The sequence below is a fragment of the Lissotriton helveticus genome, chromosome 6 (genome assembly GCF_964261635.1).
Source record: "Lissotriton helveticus chromosome 6, aLisHel1.1, whole genome shotgun sequence".
Classification (NCBI taxonomy): Eukaryota; Metazoa; Chordata; class Amphibia; order Caudata; family Salamandridae; genus Lissotriton; species Lissotriton helveticus.
In genome coordinates this window covers 890,031,307-890,057,255 of record NC_136067.1, presented here as the reverse complement: position 1 = coordinate 890,057,255, position 25,949 = coordinate 890,031,307, and the positions used below count along the sequence as shown (strand labels likewise).

The following is a 25,949-nucleotide window of genomic DNA, read 5'->3' as shown; positions in this document are numbered from 1 at the left end:
TTCTTGTTCAAGAAGTGATCTAAAGTTCTTGGTACTGGGTCCCAATATTCATACCCCAAAATCATTTGTTCTCTCAAGGCAGAGGCTCCTCTGCCTAGTCCAAACCAGTCCCTGAGCACTTTGTTTACATGACTCCTTCCTTCTATTCACTGTGCAGGGCAGAGACATCAGACGCCCCACATGAGGTGGAGCTAGCACAAGGGAGGGAAGGCACAGCCCTGGAGCACTTTGTTGACATGATTCCTTCTCTCCTTTCACAGTGCAGGGCGGAGACATCAGACAAACCACAGGAGGTGGAGCCAGCATTGTGGAGGGAAGGCCCAGCCCTATTTAGGTCCCAGGTGCAACTCCTCTCTCCTATCTAGATGCAGATCTCTATATTCAACACTGGGCTGCCCCAGCCTGTCTCCCCGATTCCCCCAGCCCTGTCACTCACAAACTGCCGGGACAGTTAGGCAAGAAAATACCTACTTTCTAAAAGTGGTATTTTCAAACACAGAATGTTAAAACCAACTTTACTAAAAGATGTTTTTTATCATTTTGAGTTCAGGCATATTAAATTCGAATTTCCACCATGTTCCCTGATTCAGTTAGGATTATAAGATGTAATAATCTAACTGCCCATTCTAGCCTATGGAGAACAGGTAGCCTTGAAATAGTGAAAAACGAAAATGGCTGTAGTTCACTATTAGGACATGCTACAGACACCAGAGAATGTCCTAACTTATACTTACAATGCACCCTGCCTTCGGGCCTACCATAGGGGTGTCTGATATGAAGCAAAGGGAAGGTTTAAGGACTGGCAAGTGGGTGCACTTGCCGAGTCGACATGGCAATACCAGACTGAACACAGGCCTTGCAATGGCAAGCCTGAGACACACTTTACAAGCTGCTTCTGTGGGTGGCACAAGCAGTGCTGCAGGCCCACCAGTGAATGCAAAAACAACAGCAGCATTTGATTTACAAGCCCTTGGCTCACATGGTGCACTGTACTAGGGTCTGACAAGTAAATCAAATAACCCAATCATGGAATCACTAATAAGTACATCAATTTAACATAGGGAGCACTTGCACTGTGGCACTGAATAGCAGTGACACAGTGCCCAAAGCATGTAACCAGCAAAAACATATCAAAAACAGAGGAGGCAATCAGTAAAAATGGAAGGGTGACTCACGCCAATGATGCCAGGTCTAACAATCACGATGTATAGGACTCTTCTGTTGGAGCAAGTCATAAATAGTTAATACTTCAACACTCTCAACACAACTACAATTAGTAGTCATCCACATGATTATTTTTCCCAAATCAACCATTGTCTCCAATGAATACAAAACGAGAAATGTTTTATATGTGGGGCGGATGTGATTTGAACAGGTTGACTAGATGAAACATTACAAGTCCTTGACTTTGTTTGTGCTTCCCTCAGAGTCCCGAGGGCTTATTTGTGAGAGACCCTGCACTGCCGAAGCGCCGCTTTTTTGATGCTCAGGTAGCGCAAGCCTCTCAAGCATATCTATGAGGCCACACAAAGCCACTTTGCGTGGCTTTACATGGCCTCATAGATATGGAGTAAGACAAAGCAGAGAAAGTCCCTGCGCTGTCTTACTCTGCACCAGGAAGGCGTAACATGGGCATTGAGCTGTTATTTCCCATGCAACATCCATGGATTTCGATGCTGCCCCAAATTTACTTACTCGCGTAAACCTGGGGCAGCGCGAAATCCTTACACCTCCCCAGACCAGGCGTAACGAGGAGACATATTTTTATTTCTCCACATTTTTTCCTCTTCCACAGCACACACAGAATGAGGAAAACACCTCTCAGGATTGTTTTTGTGCAGGAAGGTGCCCCTTTCGGCACAAAAACCATTCTGCATGCAACACAGACACCCTTGCATCCTAGTGCAAGAGTGCCTGTGTTGACTCTAGGCAGCAAATTGCATACCACCTCAGGAGGAAAGGACAGGAATGCACCGTATTTCATAATACGGCGCATTCCTGTCCTTTCACATTGATGTTGCAGAGAAAATACAGTGGTGGATAAAGGAAGGATAGAATGAATGGATAGAGAGATGGACAGGTCGCAAAAAGGAAGGAGAGATGACAGAAACAATGTACAGTAGGAAAAACTCCAAAACGTTTCAGTATGGACTGAAAGAAAAAAGGATAGAGAAAAGGAAGGATAGTTGGCAAAAAGAAAGATGAACCAACAGAAAAAAGTGCATAAAGGAATGTATGATGGAAAAAAAGTTACATAGAAAAATAAAGAAGGATGGAGTGAAGGAAGGGCATAAGACTGAAAGATCGATGGAGAGAAGGAAGGGCAAAAAACTGAAAAAGGATGGAGAGAAGGAAGGGCAAACAACTGAAAGAAGGATGGAGAGAAGGAAGCCCAATAAACTGAAAGAAGGATGGAGAGAAGGAAGGGCAAAATACTGAAAGAAGCATGGAAAGAAGGAATTAAGGAAATTTAGGAATCTCAGAATTCAGGGTGAGCAATCTTCTGAATGACTGCTAGGTTCGTTTGGCTCATCCGCTCACTCAGAAATCACATTCAGAGTTGCACGCCCAGCTACAACCTGATGTAGTTAATTCTGGGTGGTTACTGATCTTGGTAGAGAACCTTAATTTCCACTATGCAATAAACGTTTAGAACTCTCAGCAGAACCCAAAGATGGCATTATCACACCATAATGCATACATTACTTTCATTCTTATTGGTTGAAATGACTGAAAACATAGAATGACACAATTCACAAAAAAGTATGGATTCTGAAAACACTGATGTGAGTACTGTAAGTATGTTTTATGTTTTTCAATGTGCCATTGCAAGAGTCTTTTTCCAGTTGACAATGTAACTGAAAGAACATCAGTAATATATTTCTCAATTATAACTTTGTGTTCATATGCAAAAATAAAAACATATGACTTGATCTACCTTTCCTCGTCTGTTTCTGAGATCCTTCGGAACAAGGTAATATGGCAGGTGAGAAGTGAAGAGACGTGGAGAGGGTCTCTTGCTATGATCTTGATTACTAAAGTTGGATTCAATCCACGGTGATCGAGCAGCATTTGTAGTATCTTCTATTCCATTCCGATAATTTTCATTACAAATAAGACTTACGATCTGCTGCATCCAAATTGTGCCTAGGATACAAATGCATGTGGGTTAACAGCTATTCTATAAATACATACTATGAGTGTTACGAATGGCACTTTGATCCATTGTTATACTCTACAAGATCTACACAGCTACCACCCAACCTATCCACTCATCCACACACGCCTGTAATGAGAAACGTATATAGTAAGGCTTTTTAGAGGAAAATAGGTGCATGTAGGAGAACAGGAGTATTTTATTCTGTTAAATAACTAATTGCATACAGTCTCTCAAGGAAGAGTGGAGACTTGTAGTGGGGAGGGGATAGTGATTAGGTTTTGCCCGCACAGCGCTTGTGCTGTGCTTGAGAAATCTATTGTTATATTTTCATAAAGTTTTGCCTTTTACTCTTGTAGCATAATCATAGAACAATTTATCACCCAGAGAGCTTAAGTGATATTCATAGTATCACAGAATGTTACACGGTGCCGCCGAGACCCAAACCGGGATCCCCAGCTCTCGAGTCAGCAGCTCTGGCCACTGCGCCACACCCTCTTAGCTCCCTTGTTATCTGCCAGGGAGCTCTTTCCTTCGCCCGGAAGATGATTGATGAAAACAGCTCTTTAATCATTAAACAGGCAAAACCGATGCATTACAATGCTTGTTCTGATTTGTAATTCATTGACCTTAGTGGAGTGACAGCTAGCAACAGATATACTAACTCAGTAGAATTGCAGATTGTTCTGGTAGGATACAGTGCAAAGAAAACTGATGCTTAGGAAGGTCACCGTTAATTTGTTGTTCAACACCTGATTTATAATTAAGATTCAATGGAGAGCCTTCTGATTTCTCGAGGAAGTGCAGGATCACACCCCATATAACTGGGGACTCTCAGGATGTTATCGAGGAACATGCAAAGGAATCACGAAAGGCAAGGATGGGTTGGAGACTGGACAACTCCCTCTTGGAGTTTGGCCCACAGAGTAATGGTCGAGAACAGACATTTTCAGGTCAAGGCCAGTAGAGGGTGCACAGCACCTCCTGGTCACAAAAAGGAGCTACAAATTAGCAATAAGGTGCCTGGCAACTTTGCCTTTTTTGTATTGCTCCAGCTCGTGTTTAGTTTATCACAGTATTGCATTTCCTCCACTGCTGTTTCGTTCTTCCCTTCCCTAGTTTGTGTGTTTCCTTTTCCTAAATTGTCTTACCTCTTTTTCTACTACATTTCTGTGATTCATGATCCTTAATTGTTTTCGTCCTGTTGCTATGGCTACTTTGCCTCTTTGCTGGACAGTCCTCTGGGTGTTTCCTCGTGCATTCAGGGCTCAATACCGCCATGCCTCATCCTCTCATGATATAAATATAGAGGGCCATAACATGGATGCAGAATTGCATGTTCATCTGCACCACGTCATGAGTGATGTAATATGTGAGGTCACAAGCAGTGCACTGCAGGGGCGCACGTTATAGTTAGCTCAGCTAACTATTACTGCTTAATTTCTATGGATTTGTTTGAGTGAAATCTGAGCCTAACTATAACGTCCCTGTAACCTTGTTTTTTTTTTCACTGATTGTCTAAGGTTTTACAATTTCTATTTCCTAACTGTAATGTCTCTATAACCTTTGGTATTTCAATGAATTTCTATGGTTTTGTTTTAATTCTATTTCCTACCTGAACCTTTGAGAGTGAGTATGTGAGTGAGTGCATGAGTGTCCGAGTGGTTGTGTGAGTAAGCATCTCACTGGGTGTATGAGTGCGTGCATGAGTGTGTGAGTAGATGTATGAGTGTCTGAGTGGGTCTTGAGTGGATGTGTGAGTGTCTGAGTGGGTATTGAGAGGATGCATGAGTATCTAAGTGGGTCTGTGAGTGGGTGTCTGAGTGTCTGTGTGGGTCTGTGAGTGGGTAAGTGGGTCTGTGAGTGGGCGTGTGAGTGACCAGGCCACATTTGAATAGGGGTGGGGTTCTGATTTTGGCCCTGGGTACCCCATCCCCCTGGTCCCACCATAATTCAATGGGCAAAATGACAGGGCCACCCCCTCCCCAGGTGGACTACGGCCCAGGGATCCCATTCCCTGGCCACAATAGAATAGGGTATAGGGGTTATGCAACCCCCCCCCCTCCCAGGGCCAAATTGGCCTTGGGGCTCCCCTCCTACCTCCAAATCTATTTTTGCCCCGGGGAGGGGGTGGTCCCCAGGGAGTCCATGCGCCCCCGCACTATAGTCAAATTTGCCCTAGGGAGGTGATGGTCACCGGGGTATGGGGTTCCAGGCAGGCTGCCCTATATTATTTAATGTTTTTGCACTGGAGAGGTGGTCGTCCCCGGGATGCGGGGGTCTGTGTGGCCACCCCATATTTTTCATGTTTTTTGCCCTGGGGACGTGGTGGTCTCCTGGGCTTCCAACAGCCTAGAGGTGGTAGTGCCTGGGGCTCATTTGAGCCAATGGAGGAGGATCCACGCGCCCTACTCCTATATTAATAAAAAGCCAGGGGAGGTGGTGGTCCTCAGGCCCACAGAGCAACAGGAGAGGGGCCCCATGCGCCCTCCTTTTTTTTTAGAAAATTCCCTCTGGACTGGCCCACCGGTAAGCCCTGTCCAAAACAAGTGCGGGAGCCCCCACATAATATTTTCTTTTACATTTTTGCTGCAAATTTGCAAATTTCTTGAATTAGCGACAAATATATATATATATATATATATATATATATATATATATATATATATATATATATATATAATATATATATATATATATATATATATATATTTATTTATTTATATTCAAGCAGGTTCCCGGGTGTCTCTCGCACTCGCACTTCCAGCTGGTCAATGCAATGCTTCAGAGAAAAAGGGGAATACGGACACCAATTGTCATGGTATTGCAGGTCTTTATTTTTCAAAGCCTCGTCAACGCGTTTTGGATATATATATATATATATATATTTTCACTGAAAAAACCATAGGTTAAAGGGTTGCTATATTTAGGCTCAGATTTCATTTGTACAAAACCAACTCAGCAGTTATAGTTATATGAGCTAACTATACGTTACACACCCACATTGCACTACTTATGAGCTCACATATTACATCACTCATGACATGGTCAGTGACATTACCGATGACATTTGTAATGACATCTCAAATGACATCACTGATTTCATCAACAGAAACACTCACACAACCCCACACACCCCCATACAACCCTCATACACCCACTCACAAACCCACACAACCACTCACATACCCATTCACAGACGCATACAACTATTGACACACACACTCACTCACTCATACAGCTACTCAAATAACAAATCATTCACTCATTCAGCCACAGATAAAATAAAGGTTAAAGTGATGTTATAGTTAGATATTGAAATGAGATAAGCACTAATGCTAAAAAATATAAAAACATGCTCAAATACATCAGTTATAGATAAGAGAACTATAGCTTGTACCTCCATCATGAAATGTCTATTACTTCACATATTACATCACTAATGATATTTTAAATGGTGTAATTGATGACATCACTGATGATATCTCAATTTGTTATAAACACACTCACATAAATGCACTGGCCACCATAACTGTCTATTTTTGTTTGTATAAACAGTGTATTCATGAAAGGTAAACAAAATCTTAACATTGTGATTCCAATCAGGGACCTGTTAACAGAACTTGTAGAAAACAGCTTTTTCAAGCTAAACTCTTGCTTCAACACCCTCTGCATGCTCTGCAGGATCTACAAGTGGATCCCTACTGAAACATAAAGAATGGTCACCTAGGCCCTCGTCAGCAGCAGGTTGGACTACGGAAACGCCCTCTACGCAGGAGCCTCGGCCAAACTCCTGAGACGTTTCCAACGCATCCAGAACGCCTCTGCACGCCTGATCCTCGATATCCCTCGCCGCAACCACATCACACCCCACCTGAGAGACCTGCACTGGCTCCCGGTCAACAAGAGGATAACCTTCAAGCTCCTCACCTACGCACTCCACAACACCGGACCAACGTACCTCAACAGGCGACTCAACTTCTACACCCCCACCCGCCAGCTGCGCTCCACCACCCTCGCTCTTGCCACTGTACCCCGCTTCCAAAGAGCTTCCTACGGCAGCAGATCGTTCTCCCACCTCACCTCCAAGACCTGGAACACCGTCCCCATCCACCTATGGCAGTCCCAAGACCTGCTGACCTTCAGAAAACTCCTCAAGACCTGGTTTTTCGAGCAGTGGCAGCATTACCCACCCCAGCGCCTTGAGACCCTCACGGGTGAGTAGTGTGCTTTACAAATGATATGATTGATTGAAATGTTTGATTTAAAAAGTAAACATGTAGCATAAATATACATCATGGGTAGAGTGGATAATATGCTTTAAGAATGCCATGTTGGGGTTCTAGTGCATTTGCAATTGCAAACTAATCTTGGATTTGCCTATCCTCCTCATGAAGAATAAATAAATGCACACACAGAAGTCTGCAAACATTGCAAACAGAAACTGAGCCCTGGAAATACTGGAACATATTTTGGGGGGACAACAAACCTGTCTGGACACTTCATAACCAAGCACAACATCAGCCTTGCAAGGAGAAAAACACAGAGGCAGAGTAAAAGGCAGCCAGCTCTTAAGCTCCAATCATCTTACCAGAAACATTACTGCAGGAAGCATACTAATAGGTGGATTCAGAAATGGGGAGAATGGATGTGAACAAAATGCAAGTGAGCCCCGGAAGCTTGTACATGAAACAAGCAAGTTTCATACATAGTCATTTGTACCCTCTTTGGGTTTTCTTTTTAACCATTTTTGTGTTCTGGATTAAATAGCTATTTCTCACTTTTATCTGTTCCACAAAACCTATAAAATATATATATGAAAAGTAAAAAAACAAAGGAGAACAGATTATCTACCTTTGGTAACACTCTTTCTTGTGGCTGCTCCAACCATAGATTCCTAATCTCCGGAACCGTCCTAGGCACCACACAAGATCTGAAAACTATTTCATGCAATAGTTCCAGCACACTGACAGTTGGTGCCATGGGACTCCATTCCACCTCCATGACCCCATGGAGTTATATATGTCTCATCCTTGTGGCCTGATGTCCGTTTATTAGCCTCTACTTATGCACTGTTAGATGCAGAGTGACTGACAAACTGGAATCTTGACAATGTAATATCTCTAAATTGGTACCTTCTGACATACTAGGGGCCCACTGCAGCAAATAGGAAAGTGGGTGTTAGTTAGGAAACTGCAGTTAGAACGACCATACAACAGAAAGAGAGTTACCAAAGGTAGTTAACTTGTTATTCAATTCCTCACCTCTTAAATCAATTCCAAATAATTACTCTCCAAAAGGGGATAGGTCTCAGAAGTGGACTCACACCAGAACTTTCTACGGGACTAAGTTGGAAAATTGACCCTCCCAGTGAACTTGAGGGCTGATAATGTAGTGACTGGGAAAGTATGGACAGGTGCCCATGTAGTAGCTTGGAAAATATCCAGAACTGGAACACACATAGCTGAAGCCATAGTGACAATTTTCATACCAGTGAATGAGCACATAGACCATATGCAGATCTTTCTTGGCCAGATTGTAGCACATCTTGACACAAAAGATAATCCCCCTCTTAAGGTCTGTTTTCTGACTGCTTTTCCTGTATTTTGCACCAGTGAGCCCGACAAAGAGCTAATCATCCACTTGCTGCTTCTTAATTGTTAGTGTAGAAACCAAGAGCCCATTTTTGATCCAACTGATGAAGCCTCTCCTTCGCCTTAGAGGAATATGGTGTGGAGAAAAACAATGAGATGGACTACTCAGACAATAATTTGGGTTGCTGCCATGAAAGACATAACTCATCAACTAAATGCACTGCTGCTGACTTCTAACAATGATGTGGCAGATTAAATGCCTGTGATATTGATCTCTGGTGACATTATACAACCTGTCCACTGATCTTATGGATGGCATCTCTATGGATAGATTATCATTTGTTTGTTTGGATTATTGTTGTTATTTATTGATGTTAGGTTTTACATTTATGTTATTTATGGGTATAAATATTGTGAGGCAGAACACATGAGCTAGTTAATGTGTTCCTGGCAAGGTGCGATTTATGATTTCTGTAATTCACCATTACAGGCTAATTGTGGTTTTTCAGGTGTATTTCATAACAATAACTGCAACTTAACTATGTTTTAATTAAGGGTCACAAAAGTACAAGTACAAGTATTTGTATTTATGAAAATTCAGTAAGATCCATATTCAGTTTCTAGAGTCGCTTTTAGGATTGGCAAGAATGAAAGTTGGAAACTCCTAGTTTCTCTAAATTTAGTTGGGGTCACAGCCAACATGGGCTTTCTCAAGGCTGAAGTGAAAAACAAGACAAGACAAAAATTTCCCTATTCCCAAATTGTGATATATGCAGCATTGCAGTAGTCAAACAGTGTGAAGAACAGAGTTGAAAAATTGAAAAGTAGGCACAAAGTCAAAGAAAAATAAAAGGAAAGAAAGGAAGAAAAAGGTGATAGGGCAGAACAAGTAGGAGGGATAGGGGAAAGGAGAAGAAAGGGGGGGACAGGACGAGGATTGGGAGAATATTTCTTTTTTTTTTAAATGGTATGAGGAAGAGAATCAGTATCAAAACCAAGGTGAGGTGTAGCGAGCAAGAGAGAAAGGAAGGGGAAAGGCAAGGGAAGAAAGGCATTACAATAGATTAATATACATTAATCACCGCACAAGATAATAAGATTTGTAAAAAGGAATCAACATTGAATATTAAACATTTTTAGAAGTATCCAAATCAGAACAGAGGTTGCAATATTGCCCGGATTTCCAAACATTATAATTCATGCAGGGCATCAGGACACTGGTTTCCAACAGTGAAATTGCCGCCAGTGATTGGTTAAGGCACCATAGTTAAACTACATTACATACAGCAGGTCAGGTACGGTGGTAAAATACATACATTCAATAGTGCGGTTCAGATATCATCAACCATCATAGATTAAGGAGTGGTCAATAGTAAGGCAGAGAGAAAGAGCAGAAAACAAAGATGGACAAAGTACTGTACGTTAATAATTCCTCATAGAATATCTTTCCCATCACCGTCAACAACCTTCCACAGTATGAATAGGATACGGAATATGATATAGAGAGTGCTTGTGCTCAGGTCATACCATATGATTATATATCTGTGTCTCACAAACAGGCAAGGTTGCTGGATGTTGTGCGTGGAGTTTAATTTCTGAATAACACATCCAAAACCAGTTACGACTACCACCAAGTGTTTCATATGTAAGTTGCCTGTGGACAGTGTGAACCTAAGGGGTCCCCTTACCCTTGATCTATGAAGTTCAGTCTTACCGTTAAAATAAATTTGTTATACGAGTGCCACAGGATGTCAAGCATCTAATATAGTTCTGTAATACAGCAGGAAGGCGGGGGAAAGGCCCAAAACACACTTTTTTCTTCTTTTGCCTTTCAAACGGATCTCGCTGTGCAATTAATCCTTGCAATCTCGACCATAGGTATGGCATCACTTCTGATTTTTTGCGCAAAATACTACGGTTGACTAACTTTGAGGAGACATATACATAATATATTACCAGGTGAGAAAAGAGGGTCTAACGGAAGTTTAAAGACCTGCGCGGATAAATCCCCTAACCATATTTAACAACAGCAAAGAATCTGCCGGTCTTCAGGAGGAATATATAAACAGACGTATGGGCAGTATACACCCCAGGAGAGCACAAACAGAGGGGAGTCTCAATTAAGAGGACGGAATCCCATCATCCACCAAAGTGGCATGCTTCATCATTTGGGATCTCCTCTTGGGTGCACACTAGTGTAACCAAGGAGCTACAACTCCCTGCTAGTGTAAAGGAGGAGCTTGCGGATGTTTTGATGTAATCCGGAACTAGATCACCTAAGATCGATGAAGCATAATGCAGTGTGGTGAGAATACGTGATGCAGGGTGTGTAATAAGTGTGTAAAAAATTGACTACCAAGAGAGAAAAAGTTTCTTGGGTATCTCGTAGTGAAAAGGGTTAAAAAGCAGTAAGGGCGCGATCTGAATAAATGTGCGAGCGTGCTAGTGAGGAGGTCTACATGTTTCAGCCAACCTGGATCTTACTTTGATTGTGGCTTTCTTCAGGACCTAGTTGTAACTACTGCACTCTAAATATGAAAAAATTAACACAAACTTTTAGGAACGATACAACCATATACCTGTGTAATACTTTATTGAGAGAGCTAATTAACAAGTATGCACAAGACATTACAATGAAAAATAAATAGGGAGTCTTGTAGTTGGTTTTAAGACGTGCTCACGGCATCATATATTTTGAAAAAGAAATCAATAATTGTAGAAACAATTGGGAACAGTTGTATCAGCACTGTAAGCAATGATTGCAGGGGTAACCCAAAGACTTTGTGCACGCAAATGCTCGTGACCCTCAAAGGTGAATGGTGCAGGTGACAAGTGAGAAAAACAGCGGCGGCGCAACGTGAAAAGGTGACTGATATGTACAAGAATATATGGTTCATGAAAGGTTATTTACAATGATTGAACATATTCTTTAGACATTTTGAACGAATCATTGTTGTAAAAGGCGCCGCAAATCGTGCTGGTATGTCGACGGCATTTATATTCAAGTCAGTTAGGATCATCAGGACCAGGTTGCCATTTGAAGGTGCTGTACAAGGGAGGAAAGGGAAATGAGATAGGGGATGGGAATGCGCGAGAAAGCATCAGGGCCGTTGGAGAAGCGGATTAGTGAGGCGTACCTGTTAGAGGTAACGATGAAGGTGGGGCAGCGGGGCTTGCTGGCACTAGTGGCCATTGTGTCCACGAGGTGTGGTCCTGTGGAGTGAAAGGAGCGAAAGGGTGAGAGAAAGGCCTCAAGGGGCCGAGAGGAGAGTACAGGAGTAAGGTGAAAGCCTTACCAAGGTGAAGCGCAATTACACTTGGTGCGCAATAAGTTCACCTGGGGAAAGTGGGGCCCGGAAGGCCCGGTCATTCCAATATGAGGAATCGGGATGAGGCTAGAGCCGGTTGGGGCGATCCGGAGTAGCAAGGGACCTAGAAAGAAATAGGTGCATAAATATAAGGGTGGTGGTCAGGGCTGAGAGCCTGATGTAGTCCGGTGGTAAGGCAGGAGCAATCCTAACTTACCCAGCAAAGCAGCGCAAGCCTAGCGATGAGGCTGTAGACGGGGTCGGAGCCCCGATCCACTGTCAGCATTCTGAGAGTTGGTGTGCTTGGAAGCTGGCCGTCTAATAGGTCCGTCCTGTTTAAACGGAAACAAACAGGAGTAATCAAAGGCTGGGTAACCGGCGCCCTGCTGGGCATGGTCAAAAACCGATGGTTCTGACTAAGGGGCTTACCGTGAGGAGAAAAGTGCCTGGAATCTATCATAGGAAACAACGTGGTCGATTTAATTCACGATCTCAATGAAGCCGCCACGGTCCTAATTGGCAGGCCGGAGTCCAAGACAGCAATGCAAACCGGCCGTATATGTGAGGGAATTTAAGCTCCTGTTTGCAGCGTGGACATAACCACGCAAGTGTTAGTGTGGAGTGCGTCACTGCGAAGTGCGCGTGCCAGTCAGGTATCAGCACGGTCGTCAAGGGGACAGCCAAACGCTGGTAGTCAATTGGTAAAGGGAATAAGGAGGGTGCCGTCTCGAAGGTGGTTTCAACGTGCAGGCGTGGGAGGGCGTATACCCCCGTGGATGTAAATGTGGTCATCACAGCGACCAGGCAAGTGTTGCAAAGGAGATGTGCAAGCTGTCAATCAAGTCAGGGGGTGGGAGTGCATGGGATGGGGATGGGTAAGGGAGAAAGGATAAAAGTTGCTCATGGAAACTACATTAAAGCAGTAGGAAACATGATCTAGTTATATACACATATGTATAGCCCAAGATGATGGTGATTAATTATAGTTTTTGTTGGGCACATAAACCATCAATGCTGGCAATTCATCCAGGTTAAATAGGTTCAAGTTAGAATTTTTTGCCAGTACACTGTGACGAAATTAGAGTGGGCAGAATAGGGATCATTTAGTTCAATTTAATTTATTCAGCCACATTCTATCCTCTGAAGAAACTACACTCTTGAGTAGAGGCCTTAGCTTTGTGGCCACAGAATCAAGCAATTTCTTTTACCTCCAAGAAAATGTACTTCAGTTCTTTAGATAGAGCAGGCTACAACAGTCCTTTTTTGACAGACCACAGTCAGTATTGACGACCCGAAACCCCTTCCACCCACCCTCCACCTTCAACCCTCCATTGGCCTCCTTGCCCCTGGAAATACTCTCATTTGAATGCCTGGTCCTCCGTGAAGTAGCTGACCTCAAGAATCTATTTGATTATATTCCGTACAGCCATCCCTGGCCTGAAAAACAAGCGCTACTTAACTTGAAAGAGAAAAAGGAGCTGATCATTAAACCTGCTGACAAGGGCGGAGGGATTGTGGTTAATGACATTGATAAATACGATCAAGAAATCAAGAGGAAACTTGCCTATGGTTGCCACTCCAGCCCACTCACCAAAGAGCCTTTGCCAAATCTGAAACCCAAAATCCAAAGATTAACCAGCCAAGCAAGATCACAGGACATCATTTCACCTAAACAGTTTGCATTCTTGAACAACCAACACCCTTGTATGCTGGGTATCTATGTATTGCCCAAGATACATAAAGATAGTACCAACTCACCCCGCCGTCCAGTTGTCTCTGGATGTGGTTCTGTCTTGGAAACCTGGGCAAATACATTGATGCCGTCATTAAAGAATTTGTACCCATGACTGAAACATACATATGTGACAGCATGGACCTCATAAATACCATCGATGACAGACCTTTTGACACCATCACCAAACTCATGGCGGGACTCGACTTAGAATCTCTGTACACCAACATTCCCCATGAGGAAGGCCTAATGGTGATCCAGGAGCTACTTGAAGCCAGGCCGGCCTTGAGCCCTACAGACTTTATCAAGGACTTACTTAGAATTGCCTTGAAGAATAATTACTTTCTATACAGTGATACTTACTACCTAAAAATCAAAGGAGTACCTATGGGCACATGCTTTGCCCCCAACTTTGCCATCTTGTTCATCTACAACCTTGCAAGACACACATACGTACACCTTACAATCCCTTCCATCACCAGATTTTGCTTTGGCGACGCTACATAGATGACATTCTCCTACTGTGGAAGTGCCCGACCAACACCTTAGATTCCTTCATGACTTGGCTGAATCAGTCGCAACCCCATCTAGAGTTTACCTCAGATTGAAAATCCAATGATCTTCCTTTTCTGGACATCACCTAGCACGCTGAGGATGGCACAATTGGTACCACCCTATATAGGAAGCTCACCGAACGCAGAACCTTGTTACACTACTCCAGTTACCATCCTCGCAGTCTCCGGGATGGCTTTCCTTACGGCCAGTTTCTTCGCATCAGAAGAAATTGTAAATGGCGTAAAGACTACTTCCGGGAAGCAGCCGTCCTTTCAAACAAACTCATCCAAAGAGGATACCTACCATGCTTGGTCTCCAGGGTGCGTAAACGAGCATAGTATTGCCACCGGGAACAGCTCCAGACACCCCAGAACAGACAAGCCAACACTCGGATTCCTTTTGTCACCAAGTTTAGCCCCTGCAGTAATCAAGTCAGCAAAATCATTAAGACAAATTGGTCTATACTAAGAACACATGAACCATTTCTACAACCTCTGCTCTTTTACTATAAAAGAGGCGACAACCTCTCCAATGTCTTGGTTCATGCAATCACATGGCCCACGAAGCCAGGCCCACAGGAATCTATCACTGCTACGTGGGGTTTTCCGCCCATCATTGGGCACCACAGATGCGAGAACTGTGAGGTATGTTGCCTCAAATCAAACACCAAGGAATTTTACACCAACAACAAGACTTACAAACAAAAAAACCCTCACCAATTGACGCTCCAGCAACGTAATCTATGCCATCCGATGCCCCTGTGACCTAATCTACATTGGCCAAACAACCCAAATGGTCAAACAGAGGATAATTCAACACAGAAGCCGCATTTATAGTAAGGTGTGACCGCCTCCTTGGTGTCCCACTACATTGAGAAACAACACAGCAAACTAGAAATGACGTGGCAGGTCATTGATCAACCCTTACTACCAACTATAGGGGGCAACCTTCAACTGTTACTGAACAAAAGCAAATGCAAATGGATCACTAGATGCAATTTGGTACACCTTGGACGCAACACCATTGATGAATGGAACAGTAGTGTGCAATTGTAACTCTGCTTTACACTTCTCCATCTGGGCTTCCCACGCCCACTTAGCATTCTGCTCCGGGTGCCCCCTGCGGTCTCCCCCTCATTGGACTACATGATCCCTATTCTGCCCACTCTAATTTCGTCACATTGTACTGGCAAAAAATTCCAACTGAACCTATTTAACCTGCATGAATTGCCAGCATTGATGGTTTATGTGCCCAACGAAAAGTATAACTAATCACCATCATCTTTGGCTATACATATGTCTATATATCTAGATCACGTTTTCCTACTGCTTCAATGTAGTTTCCATGAACGACCATTTTCCCTTCTCCCTTACCCATCCCCATCCCATGCGCTCCCACCCCCTGTCTTGATTGGCAGCTTCCACATCTCCTTTGCAACGCTTGCCGGGTCACTGTGACAACCACATTTACATCCATCCGGGTATACGCCCTCCCACGCTGGCACGTCGAAACCACCATCGAAAAGGCGCCCTCCCTATTCCTTTAACCAATTGACTTCCGGCATTTGGCTGTCCCCTTGATGACCATGCTGATACCTGACAGGCACACCCACTCGCGACGTGATGCACTCACCACTAACACTTGCGCAATTACGTCCATGCTGCAATCAGGAGCCCAAATACCCCCACATATACGGTTGGTTTGCATTGCTGTCATGGACTCCGGCCTGCCCATCACGACTGTGGCGGCTCCATGGAGACCATGATTTAAATTGACCACATTGTTTCCTAAGATTGATTCCAGGCACCGTTCTCCTCACGGTAAGCCCTTAGTCAGAACCACAGTTTTTTGCCCACACACGGCATGCCGCCGGTTAGCCAGCCTTTGATTACTCCTGTTTGTTTCTGTTTAAACAGGACAGCCCTATTAGACGGCCAGCATCCCAGCACACCAACTCTCAGCAGTTGATCGGGGCTCCGAACCCTGTCTACAGCCTCATCGCTAGGGGATCACTGACAAAACATCGGCCTTCAACATATCGACCTACAGGAACATCGATGCTGAAATATCGAAGGCAAGAATATGGACATCCCATCTACAACATGGTAAGTACAAAAATATCAGAAAAAATATAGATGTTAAAAATATCGTTTTTTTTCCTGTAAAAATATAAATGTAAAATAAAGTAAATAACACTAATAAATAAAAAAATAGTTAAAAATATCTAATAATGTTTCAAATCAATAAATAATACATATATAATAATAATACATTGATTAAACATATACAAACAATATATAATATATACTTACTTAACAATAAGTGTTAATAATTATTTTAATCATTTATAAATTAACAAATATTATAAATTACAAATACATTTACGAACATAAAACAAAAACATAAATAAAAAGTAAATGATTATTTTTAATAAATTAAAAAAATTAAAAATACTTTTCATATATTTAAAATTATATACTACATTATCCAAAATTATACAAAAAATATCGAATAGCTAAATAAATAAAAATACTATTCAAAACCCATAACTATAAAAAATACAGTAATAAAAACGTTGTGTAGCATAGAACTTAAAATTACCATTCCCACTCCAAAGAGCGCAACAGTGGAGAAAGCATTGGATAGCGTAGAGTTAAAATTACTATTCCAACTCCAGAGAGTGCAACAGTAGGGAAAGCGTTGGATAGCGTAGGGGTAAAAATTACTATTCCAACTCCAGAGAGTGAACAGTAGAGAAAGCGTTGGATAGCGTAGGGGTAAAAATTACTATTCCCACTCCAGAGAGTGCAATAGTAGGGAAAGTGTTTGATAGCGTAGGGGTAAAAATTACTATTCCCACTCCAGAGAGTGCAACAGTAGGGAAAGCGTTGGATAGCGTAGGGGTAAAAATTACTATTCCCACTCCAGAGAGTGCAACAGTAGGGAAAGCGTTGGATAGCGTGGGGGTAAAAATTACTATTCTAACTCCAGAGAGTGCAACAGTAGGGAAAGTGCTGGATAGCGTAGATGTAAAAATTACTATTCCAACTCCATGGAGTGCAACAGTAGGGAAATTGTTGGATAGCGTAGAAGTTAAATATAACAATCTTATAAATATTTGTTGTAAATAAAATAATTAATAATTAAATTTTTTTTAAACTCTACATCATTTGCAAATACCCATTAATAATTATTAAAACATAATTACAATTGAATAATCAATTAACAATAAATGAACAATATATACCAATAAATATTCATTAATAAATATTAGTTACCAAATAATAAATATTGAACACTAAAATATTTTTCAAAACAAAAAACATATTAATAATTACAAATTAATTAACAATTAAAATATAGTTAACAATACATTTATTTTTAAATCAAAAAATATTTTAAATGAAACAATAATTACCAATTAATAAAAATGTATTTCCAATAAATAAAAAGTAATTAACGATTAAAAATCTGAATTACCAATTAAAATAATTAATTACCAATTAAAAAAAATAAATGCCAATTATAAAATGTAATTACCAAATACAAACATTAATTACCAATTAAAAAATTAATTACCAATTAAAATAATTAATTACCAATTAATCATTAATTAAAAATAAAATAAAAACGAATTCCAATAAAAAAATCCTTACTTAATTACAATTAAATTACTTCCCACCCAATTCCCCTATAAAACCACAACCCGCTACAGAACTTCAACACAAAAATGAATTAAAATTAATTTACAATTACTAAAAATTAATAATTAATTTACTATAATTAAATTACTTCCCATACTATTCCCCTATAAACCCACAACCCGCTCCAGTACTAAAACATAAAATTTACTTAAAATTAACATTATTAATATATAAAAAATAGTACACACATAATTTAAAACAAATAAAATACTTAACAAAAAACATATAACACATACATATAAAATACATAATAAAATACATAACAATAAACAAATATCGATATTAGTAACATCGAAATTAGTAACATCGATATATTTGATATCGATATTACTAACTTCGATATTACTTACATCGATATAAAAAAAATCGATGTTACTTACCTTAGGGTCGAAATTCTTTCCAACGATATTCTTGACCTAGATATTGTCCACCTTCAATATTTCCAACTCGATATTACTGTAAGTCGTAATTTAGGAATCGATATTTAGACTGTGCACCTCGCTAGGCTTGCGCTGCTTTGCTGGGTAAGTTAGAATCGCTCCTGGCTTACCTCCGGCCTACATCAGGCTCTCAGCCCTGACAGCTACCCATATATTTATGCGCACTTTTCTTTCTAGGTCCCTTGCTACTCTGGATTGCCCCGACCGGCACTAGCCTCATCCCGATACCTCACATTGGAAGGACCCCTACTTTCCCCGGGTGAACTTATTGCGCACTAATTGTAATTGCGCTTCACCTTCGTAAGCCTTTCACCTTACTCCTGTACTCTCCTTCCAGCCCCCTGAGGCCGTTCTCTCACCCTTTCGCTCCACAGGTCCCCACCTCGTGGACACATTTGCCAGTGGTGCAGGGCAAGCCCCGCTGCCCCATCTTAATCCTTACCTCTAACAATTCCTCAGGTGCACCTCACTAACCCGCTTGTCCCGTGCCCCTGAAGCTTTTTCGTGCATTCCCATCCCCCATCTCATTTTCCCTTTCCTCCCTTGTACAGCACCTTCAAATGACAACCTGGTCCTGATGATGATCCTAACTGACTAGTATCGAAACACCGTTGACATACCCACGCAATTTGTGAGGCCTTTTTCTACTATGGTTCATTCAAAATGTCTAAAGAATATGATCAATCCTTTGTAAGTAATGTTTTGTGAATAATATATTCTTGTCCATATAAGTCACCTTTTCATGTTGCGCCCCTGCTGTTTTTCTCACTTTTCACCTGCGCCGTTCACCTTTGAGGGTCACAAGCACTTGCGTGCACAAAGTCTTTGGGTTGCCCCTGCAATCATTGCTTACAGTGCTGTTACAACTGTTCCCAATTGTTTCTACAATTATTGTTTTCTTTTTAAAAATATATAATGCCTTGAGCACATTTTAAAAGTAACTACGAGTCTCCCTATTTCTTTTTTCATTGTAATGTCTTGTACATACATGTTAATTAGCTCTCTCACTAATACCAGTTGATACATTGTTGTTGTTCTACACTTCCTTTCCCAGATCTTAACCTGGTCTATGGGTTTTACTCCTGTTGTCCTTTACTACACTATCATAGCAAAGTGGGTTAGGCAGCCTGGGACAGACCGCCCAGACTTAAATACACCGATTAGTTTAGAGATACGATTGTACCTCTAAATAAACGTGTAGAAATGTCAGAGGGGTGCAGTTCCAGAGCCTTAATGGAGAAACCACACATGGGTCCTACTTCGACGATCTGAACACATTTCAAAATGGAAAAGGCAAGCTAAATATGTTAAAGGGACCACCTGGATTTTAAGGCAAATGCTTACTAATTTAATCGGCACAAAAAAATACAGACAAAAGTAAATGACACATGCATTTCATACGTGTATATTACATTTAACATTTATTATTTTTATTGTCTTCAGTAGTTTTTCTTGTTCTCCAGCTTCTTATTCACGTTGTCTAGTTCAGAAACCTTGATGTGATCTTGAGCAGTAAGTATTACTACTCCAGATCGCATCAAGGACTGCTGAAGGACAGGTTTCATTACTGGACCTCAAACTAAAACGGAATGCATGTCTTATCACAGAAAATACACAGTTGGTCATTTCACCTACTACACGCTACAAGACCATCATAACTTAGCCATCTGCACTGTCCCAGATTTAACCAAACTCGAGCACAACATTGACAGCTTAGGTGAACACTTCTACAATAGACCAGATTAAACTCAGTAACCTAGAGCACATAATGCCTGTCCACATGACTCAATATATCACCTTATGACCCCTTAATTTCATTTGATCAGGCTCAAGGGCCTGCAACTGCAAAGCTTTGTCAAACAATGCAATTAACCCCTTTAGTGCTGCTGTCGGCCGTTGGACGTTGCGAGCACTACCTCCGTAGTGCTGCGCACGTCCAACGGCCGACGCGGCCCCACCCGTTTCTTAGAACGTTCAGCACTGGCGCTGAACGTTCGACGCATGAAATGGGTTAAGGAAATAAAAAAAGGATTTTCAATAGAAAGCAAACTATAATCTTGAGAGAGAGAGGGAGAGTGTGAGGTTGTGTGTGTGTATGTATGTATGACTGGGTGTGTGTGCACACATGTGTGTGTGTGTGTGGGTGTGTGGCCTTTACCTTGTCCCCAGCCACCTTTCAAGTAGAGACCCAAGATGGCTAGTACTTTTTTGCTCCGACTAACAATAAGAAGAACCTCGCTCAATGAAAGACCAGGCAGCCTATGTACTAGAAACAACACATTTCTCATTTCTGAACTAGATCCCATTCAGAGGTCACATAATCAATAAGCAATCATTCTACCACATTATCATATGTCAGAATTTGTCTAAGTAATAATCAACAGTGTATTTTTTTTATTTTTGAAAAGAGCAAAATAATGTAAAAGCTTGTCTCTTGTTCCAATATACATATAAACATTTAGGGGGTCATTAGGATTGCGGGCGAACTTTGCCCGCCCGCCATCCTCGTGCAAAACGTGACCGCCCGCCATAGGAGCGGCGGTTCCGCCTTGAGCATTAGGATGCACCCGCCACACAGGCGGGCGCATCCTGTATTTTTATCGTTGCGGCGGGCGGTGCAGAAAGCACCACCAGCCGCAATGGTAAAAATGCACGTTGTGCATTTCAAAGCACAACATGACAGGCACCTGCCATGTTGCACTTTGAAATGCGGGGGGGGTACAATAGATACACTCCCATGTGCACCCCTCACCCCCCGGACTCCCAGGGGGCCCGCAACGGGCCCCCGCAGGGAGTCTCCGCATGCCTTTCCGTGGCGGCATTGCCGCCACGGAAAAGAATGTCAGGAAGGGCATCCTAATATGGCTGGCGGTGTCGGATAGACACAGCCACCATATTATTCCTTTTCCGCCCTAGCCGCAAGGCGACCGGGGCGGGAAAGCGGCGGATGGTCTTTCCGTCCGCCGAGGTCCCCCGCCATGGCGGGGGGTCTTTAGTGCAACGATGTCAGGCTGTGCCAGCCTGGCGGGGGCAATCCACCCGACATCGTAATGGGCCCCTAAGGTTTTTAAAATATTTATTTAAATGTATATACATATAACAATTACCCATACAGAAACATACCGAAGTCAAAACTATCTGTATTTAAGTAAGACTATAAGGGCTGTATGAAGCCTATTGCATAGAGTAATTGGTAATGTTCTTGGCTGTGTTGTCCAACAAACATACAGCTACAATTGAAAGTATTGTTGATGCAATTGTTTGACTGGGCAAGTCTGATTGATTGCAGACCATTACAGGGCAGCAATATGTCATCAATTGAGAAGTTCCTGACTAGCCACAAAATTAGAAGAATGATACAGCACTTTGTTTACCTATTTTTAAGATATAAACACCAATACATATTTTATTTCATTTCTGCTAAAAATATAATTATTTATTAGAGTATATACTTATACTTTTAATTACAATCAGAGTTAAAAGAAAAACTCCTCAAGGTTAATGAAATGGCAGAACATGTCAAGATAACACCAGAATCACACAGACAGTCACTAATCCCCCAGGGCGTGGATGTGGGATACCTCAAGTTTCTGACATCAATCTTTGTGTATGCCGCAATAACCAAAGATAGACCAGAGGAGAGAATCAATTGCAGACACTGCCAGAGTCTTCCTGTGCTGGTCATACCCTAACTGCAGGAAGATGTTGTGGCTGCCTTAACTGATCTGGGACAAACTTTGTTGCTATCTGCCTTCTCTGTTTTAGATCCCTAGCAGGAAATGAGTGGAATGGCTCCAGGGGCCGAACAAGAGTCATTGTGGACCCGAAAAAAATCAAAGAGCCACAAAGAGCAAAAAGAAGCATGGACTAATGGTGAGTGAACAATCTGTTTTCCTAAATCCCTGACACCTTCCGAGCTGGGAATGATTTCTTCGCAACAGCCCAAAAAAGAGATCCAATCCAAAGCAGACATTTGCTCAGGCCATCACCAGTTCAAAAGACCAACAAAGACAAAAGACTAGGGTCTACTCTTGGTAACTCAACCTCATGAGAAAAACTGTAAATGTCTCAAGAATACTTTTCAATGACCAATTTAGGTACCCAAACGTAATACATCTTGACAGGGGTAACTTAGACCATGCGGAGGCCAGCAAGTGAGGCACAAAGGACCCAAGGACATCAATGCTGGATGGGGCAAGGACGGATTATCAGAGGAACACACAGATTGGGAATAGAAAGAAGAGAGTGCATGGAACTGTACTCTCTACAGCATCTTGCTTACAAGGAAGTCACTTTTCTGAAAAACAAGTGCTAGACCCCTGAAACTCACCCAGTTTATTCCGTCCTCATACATCTACAGAGTTTGGGCCTTTTACTATGTGTATATCTGGGAACAATTGACCTGTTTTAGGCCAGAAAGGTTATATCATGTATAATTGATGTATATATGTCACGCTACCTCTTCCCTGTCGTCCACCCACATGTAGTCACTTGATCCCCAACCCACAAACCTCCCTTTTCCCACACTAAGAGCACTGTAAATACTTATCGCACCATTATATGTTTGAGCAACTGTGTTGCCGAAAATAATCAATGCTTTGAATTAAAATCGCATTAAATGCTGATGACTCATACAATAAATTGCATTTGTGCATTTCATGTAAACAAGGCTTCGTCAATGCTAATATATTTGTTGTTCGTGTACAAGTGTTGCTACCGGGACCATTTACTTACTGTACTGTTTTACTACACGACTAGCATCAAACAAATTAATCAGGTTCAGAGCTGTCCCAAGAGAGGCATACCATAGGAATTTATAAATAAGACAGAGTCAGAGACTATAAAATAGCAGGCTGGGTGGTAACAAGTGGTTATTGCTGTTGACAGGAAGGGAGAATTAATGATATGATATCTGATGGAAACAGTTTGCAATGGGCATGAAGACTGAGTTCTCCTGCATCTGTGAAGGGGGCTCATAACAGGATACTAGTAGCAGGAAGAAATAATGACAGGCGTCTATTTTCGTTGACTTTATTTCTACAATTAATAAAGCGTTTTATCAGCTGATGAGCTTACATCACATCAACTGCATTTCTGTACACCTGGGATGGAGAAGGTTCACAGCTACCACAAAGAGTTAATTGAGTGAAGAATGTTAAACAGTTTCAGGAAAAGCACATAAAAACTTACCAGACTTTGGATATGCAACTTGGAATATATCGCTGTCTCTTACTTCAAATTTCTCCAACAAATCTACATCTTCTGGATTAAACATGTCCTTTACAAAAGTGAATCCTTTATATTGGCAGAGGTAAGGATCATCTGCCACAGGTAAAATCTCAGCCATTATCAGGGTGCCTGAAACTGGAAACATATGACAAATTGAAATATTATACAGATATTATATAGTAGATTTTAGAGATTGCTAAAACAAGTCTTCCTTATTGAGACATCAAACAGAGAATCTTCTCCTATGCTGAGAGGGGGAGAGTTTTCTTGTGGTCTGATTCACGAACATAGGTTTGAAATCTTCTCATCATAGGATTCCCTCATCAATTAGACTAGACATCTGATATCCAACTCAGTTACACCCGTATTGCAACTTTTTAAGAGGCTTACTGATAAGTGTAATTGAGGAGGAAAGGTTCTTAACTCACTTAACAGAGTTGGTGGAGTGACTCTGGAATGTTGGCAGTAAGGCATGTGTGTGCTGGTAACGATCACAGAGTGTCCAAGGACTGAATGGTAAGCAAAGTTAACTCGTTCTCCATCAAAAAGTATTTATAGGGTTTCAGTTGTTGAACTTCAGAACATTAACACTGTTACGAATCCAACGATCATAAATAAGGCTTTTTGGTTGAAACCAAAAACTAGTGTTGCTTGTCTCCAGAAGATGAGAAAGGCATAGAAAAGAAGCAAGGCAGGAATGAAATCAGAGTGTTAAGTCCCTCCTCCACCAGCACTGCTTGTGTTACAGTTGTACACAGGACAGAAAGGTGGTGTTGTGCTGTTCGCTGTTAGCCCTAAAAGCCACTGGCCACTGGCTCCTGCTGGCACCAGCCTGTTTGTCCAGTAGACACCACTGGAAAAGAGCCTGAGCTGAAACAAACACAGGCTTGTAATGCATGCACTGAACCTGACCATTCTGACTGCTGGCTGAGGGTCACATCAGGCATCAGAACCCCTAGCCCTCTGAGCCTGCTCATTCCACACCTAATCTCTGTCAGGCGTTGAATCACAGACGCCACTTTACCTTTTAGTGATTAGAGGCCCACCAGATCTCAGCCCTGGCTTCACATGCTAACACATACGTAATGATTCCAAGGCACGGTTGTCTGAGTAAGCAGCATAGCTTTTTAATGGGAGACCACACCAGTCTTCCGTATTCTGTCGCATAAAGTGTTCTGTCTCTCCCAAAACAGTCTATGATCCACTACATACGGGCATGGATATGTAGTATCCTAGTTTCCTTTTCATGTTTATGTATGCCATTTTCCACCACATGCTCAGCTAGTAGAATGTTACAGTGATGACGTATTACGGAATGTTAGGAATCTGTGAAGAAAAACCACAGTTGAGAGGGGCTGAACAGCATGCTGGCTGCTCCTGGTGGGGCTTGTTCAGGACTGGTACTTGACTTATCTATCTAACCTACATATCTACAATAAATCATCCTGAACTATATCAATCTTCGAAGACTCAGTTACTACATTTATTTGGCGACAAGCTTGAAGAGAACCTGCGTGTACCATCTGTTACTGAAATTTTGTATCCTGAAGAAACTCCAAGGTAAAGAACCTTTTTAAACTAAAGCTATGTTTCTAAAGCAAACTGGCACCCCTGAGTTCCACCAGTGACCTTGACATTGGTCGCCCACAAGCCAAGTGTGGCAGTTCTTGCTGTTTCTACAATGGGAAAGTACAATAGTCCCTTACTGAGGGAGGTGTTTCCCTTACACCAACGGCATTGAGGGAGAGATTTCCTTCTCACCAATGACATTGAGGGAGGAGTTTTCCCTGTTTGCGTGGGGTAGTGTGCACTTTAATGATATGCTTCATACTCTGCTATGAGCGAGTGCACGTAACGATTGCGTAGATGTTCTAAGTGCCACACAGGATCAACATTGCACAGGACAAGTTTTCGTTTTGGGGAACCATTTTGACATGTTACTATGTTCTTCATCTGCTCGCTAACATAACAACAGTGTTGTTGTTTGCTGAAGTCCCCAGTGTTTACAGCGTCTCTGTTCTAGCCACAGTGGTGGCAGTTTGTTTTGGCAGCGTTTGGTGCCATGAGTTGCGAGACAACTATTGTATTTTGCATGCTAGGAGATGTTGTTGGACACTTTTGTCTCTCATTGGTGGTGTCCGCTGAGACATCAAAACTGTAGGCGTTGGTCAACCACTGTATTATGATTCAAAAGTCAGATGCACGAGTCATGAACTGTGTGTGCAAACTT

At 41.9% G+C, this 25,949-nt stretch overlaps 1 protein-coding gene across 1 annotated transcript in view; it reads right to left on the bottom strand.

Moving 5' to 3' along the window:
• Nucleotides 1-25,949, bottom strand: part of LOC144763167 (amine sulfotransferase-like) — a 293,959-nt gene that overhangs the window by 152,475 nt on the left and 115,535 nt on the right. The window contains exons 2-3 of the mRNA XM_078648506.1: nucleotides 23,681-23,854; nucleotides 2,939-3,147 (exon numbers count right to left, since the gene is read on the bottom strand). Coding sequence (XP_078504632.1) covers nucleotides 2,939-3,147; nucleotides 23,681-23,837 — 366 coding nt within the window. The 5' untranslated portion in view covers nucleotides 23,838-23,854. The remainder of the gene's footprint in view (nucleotides 1-2,938; nucleotides 3,148-23,680; nucleotides 23,855-25,949) is intronic.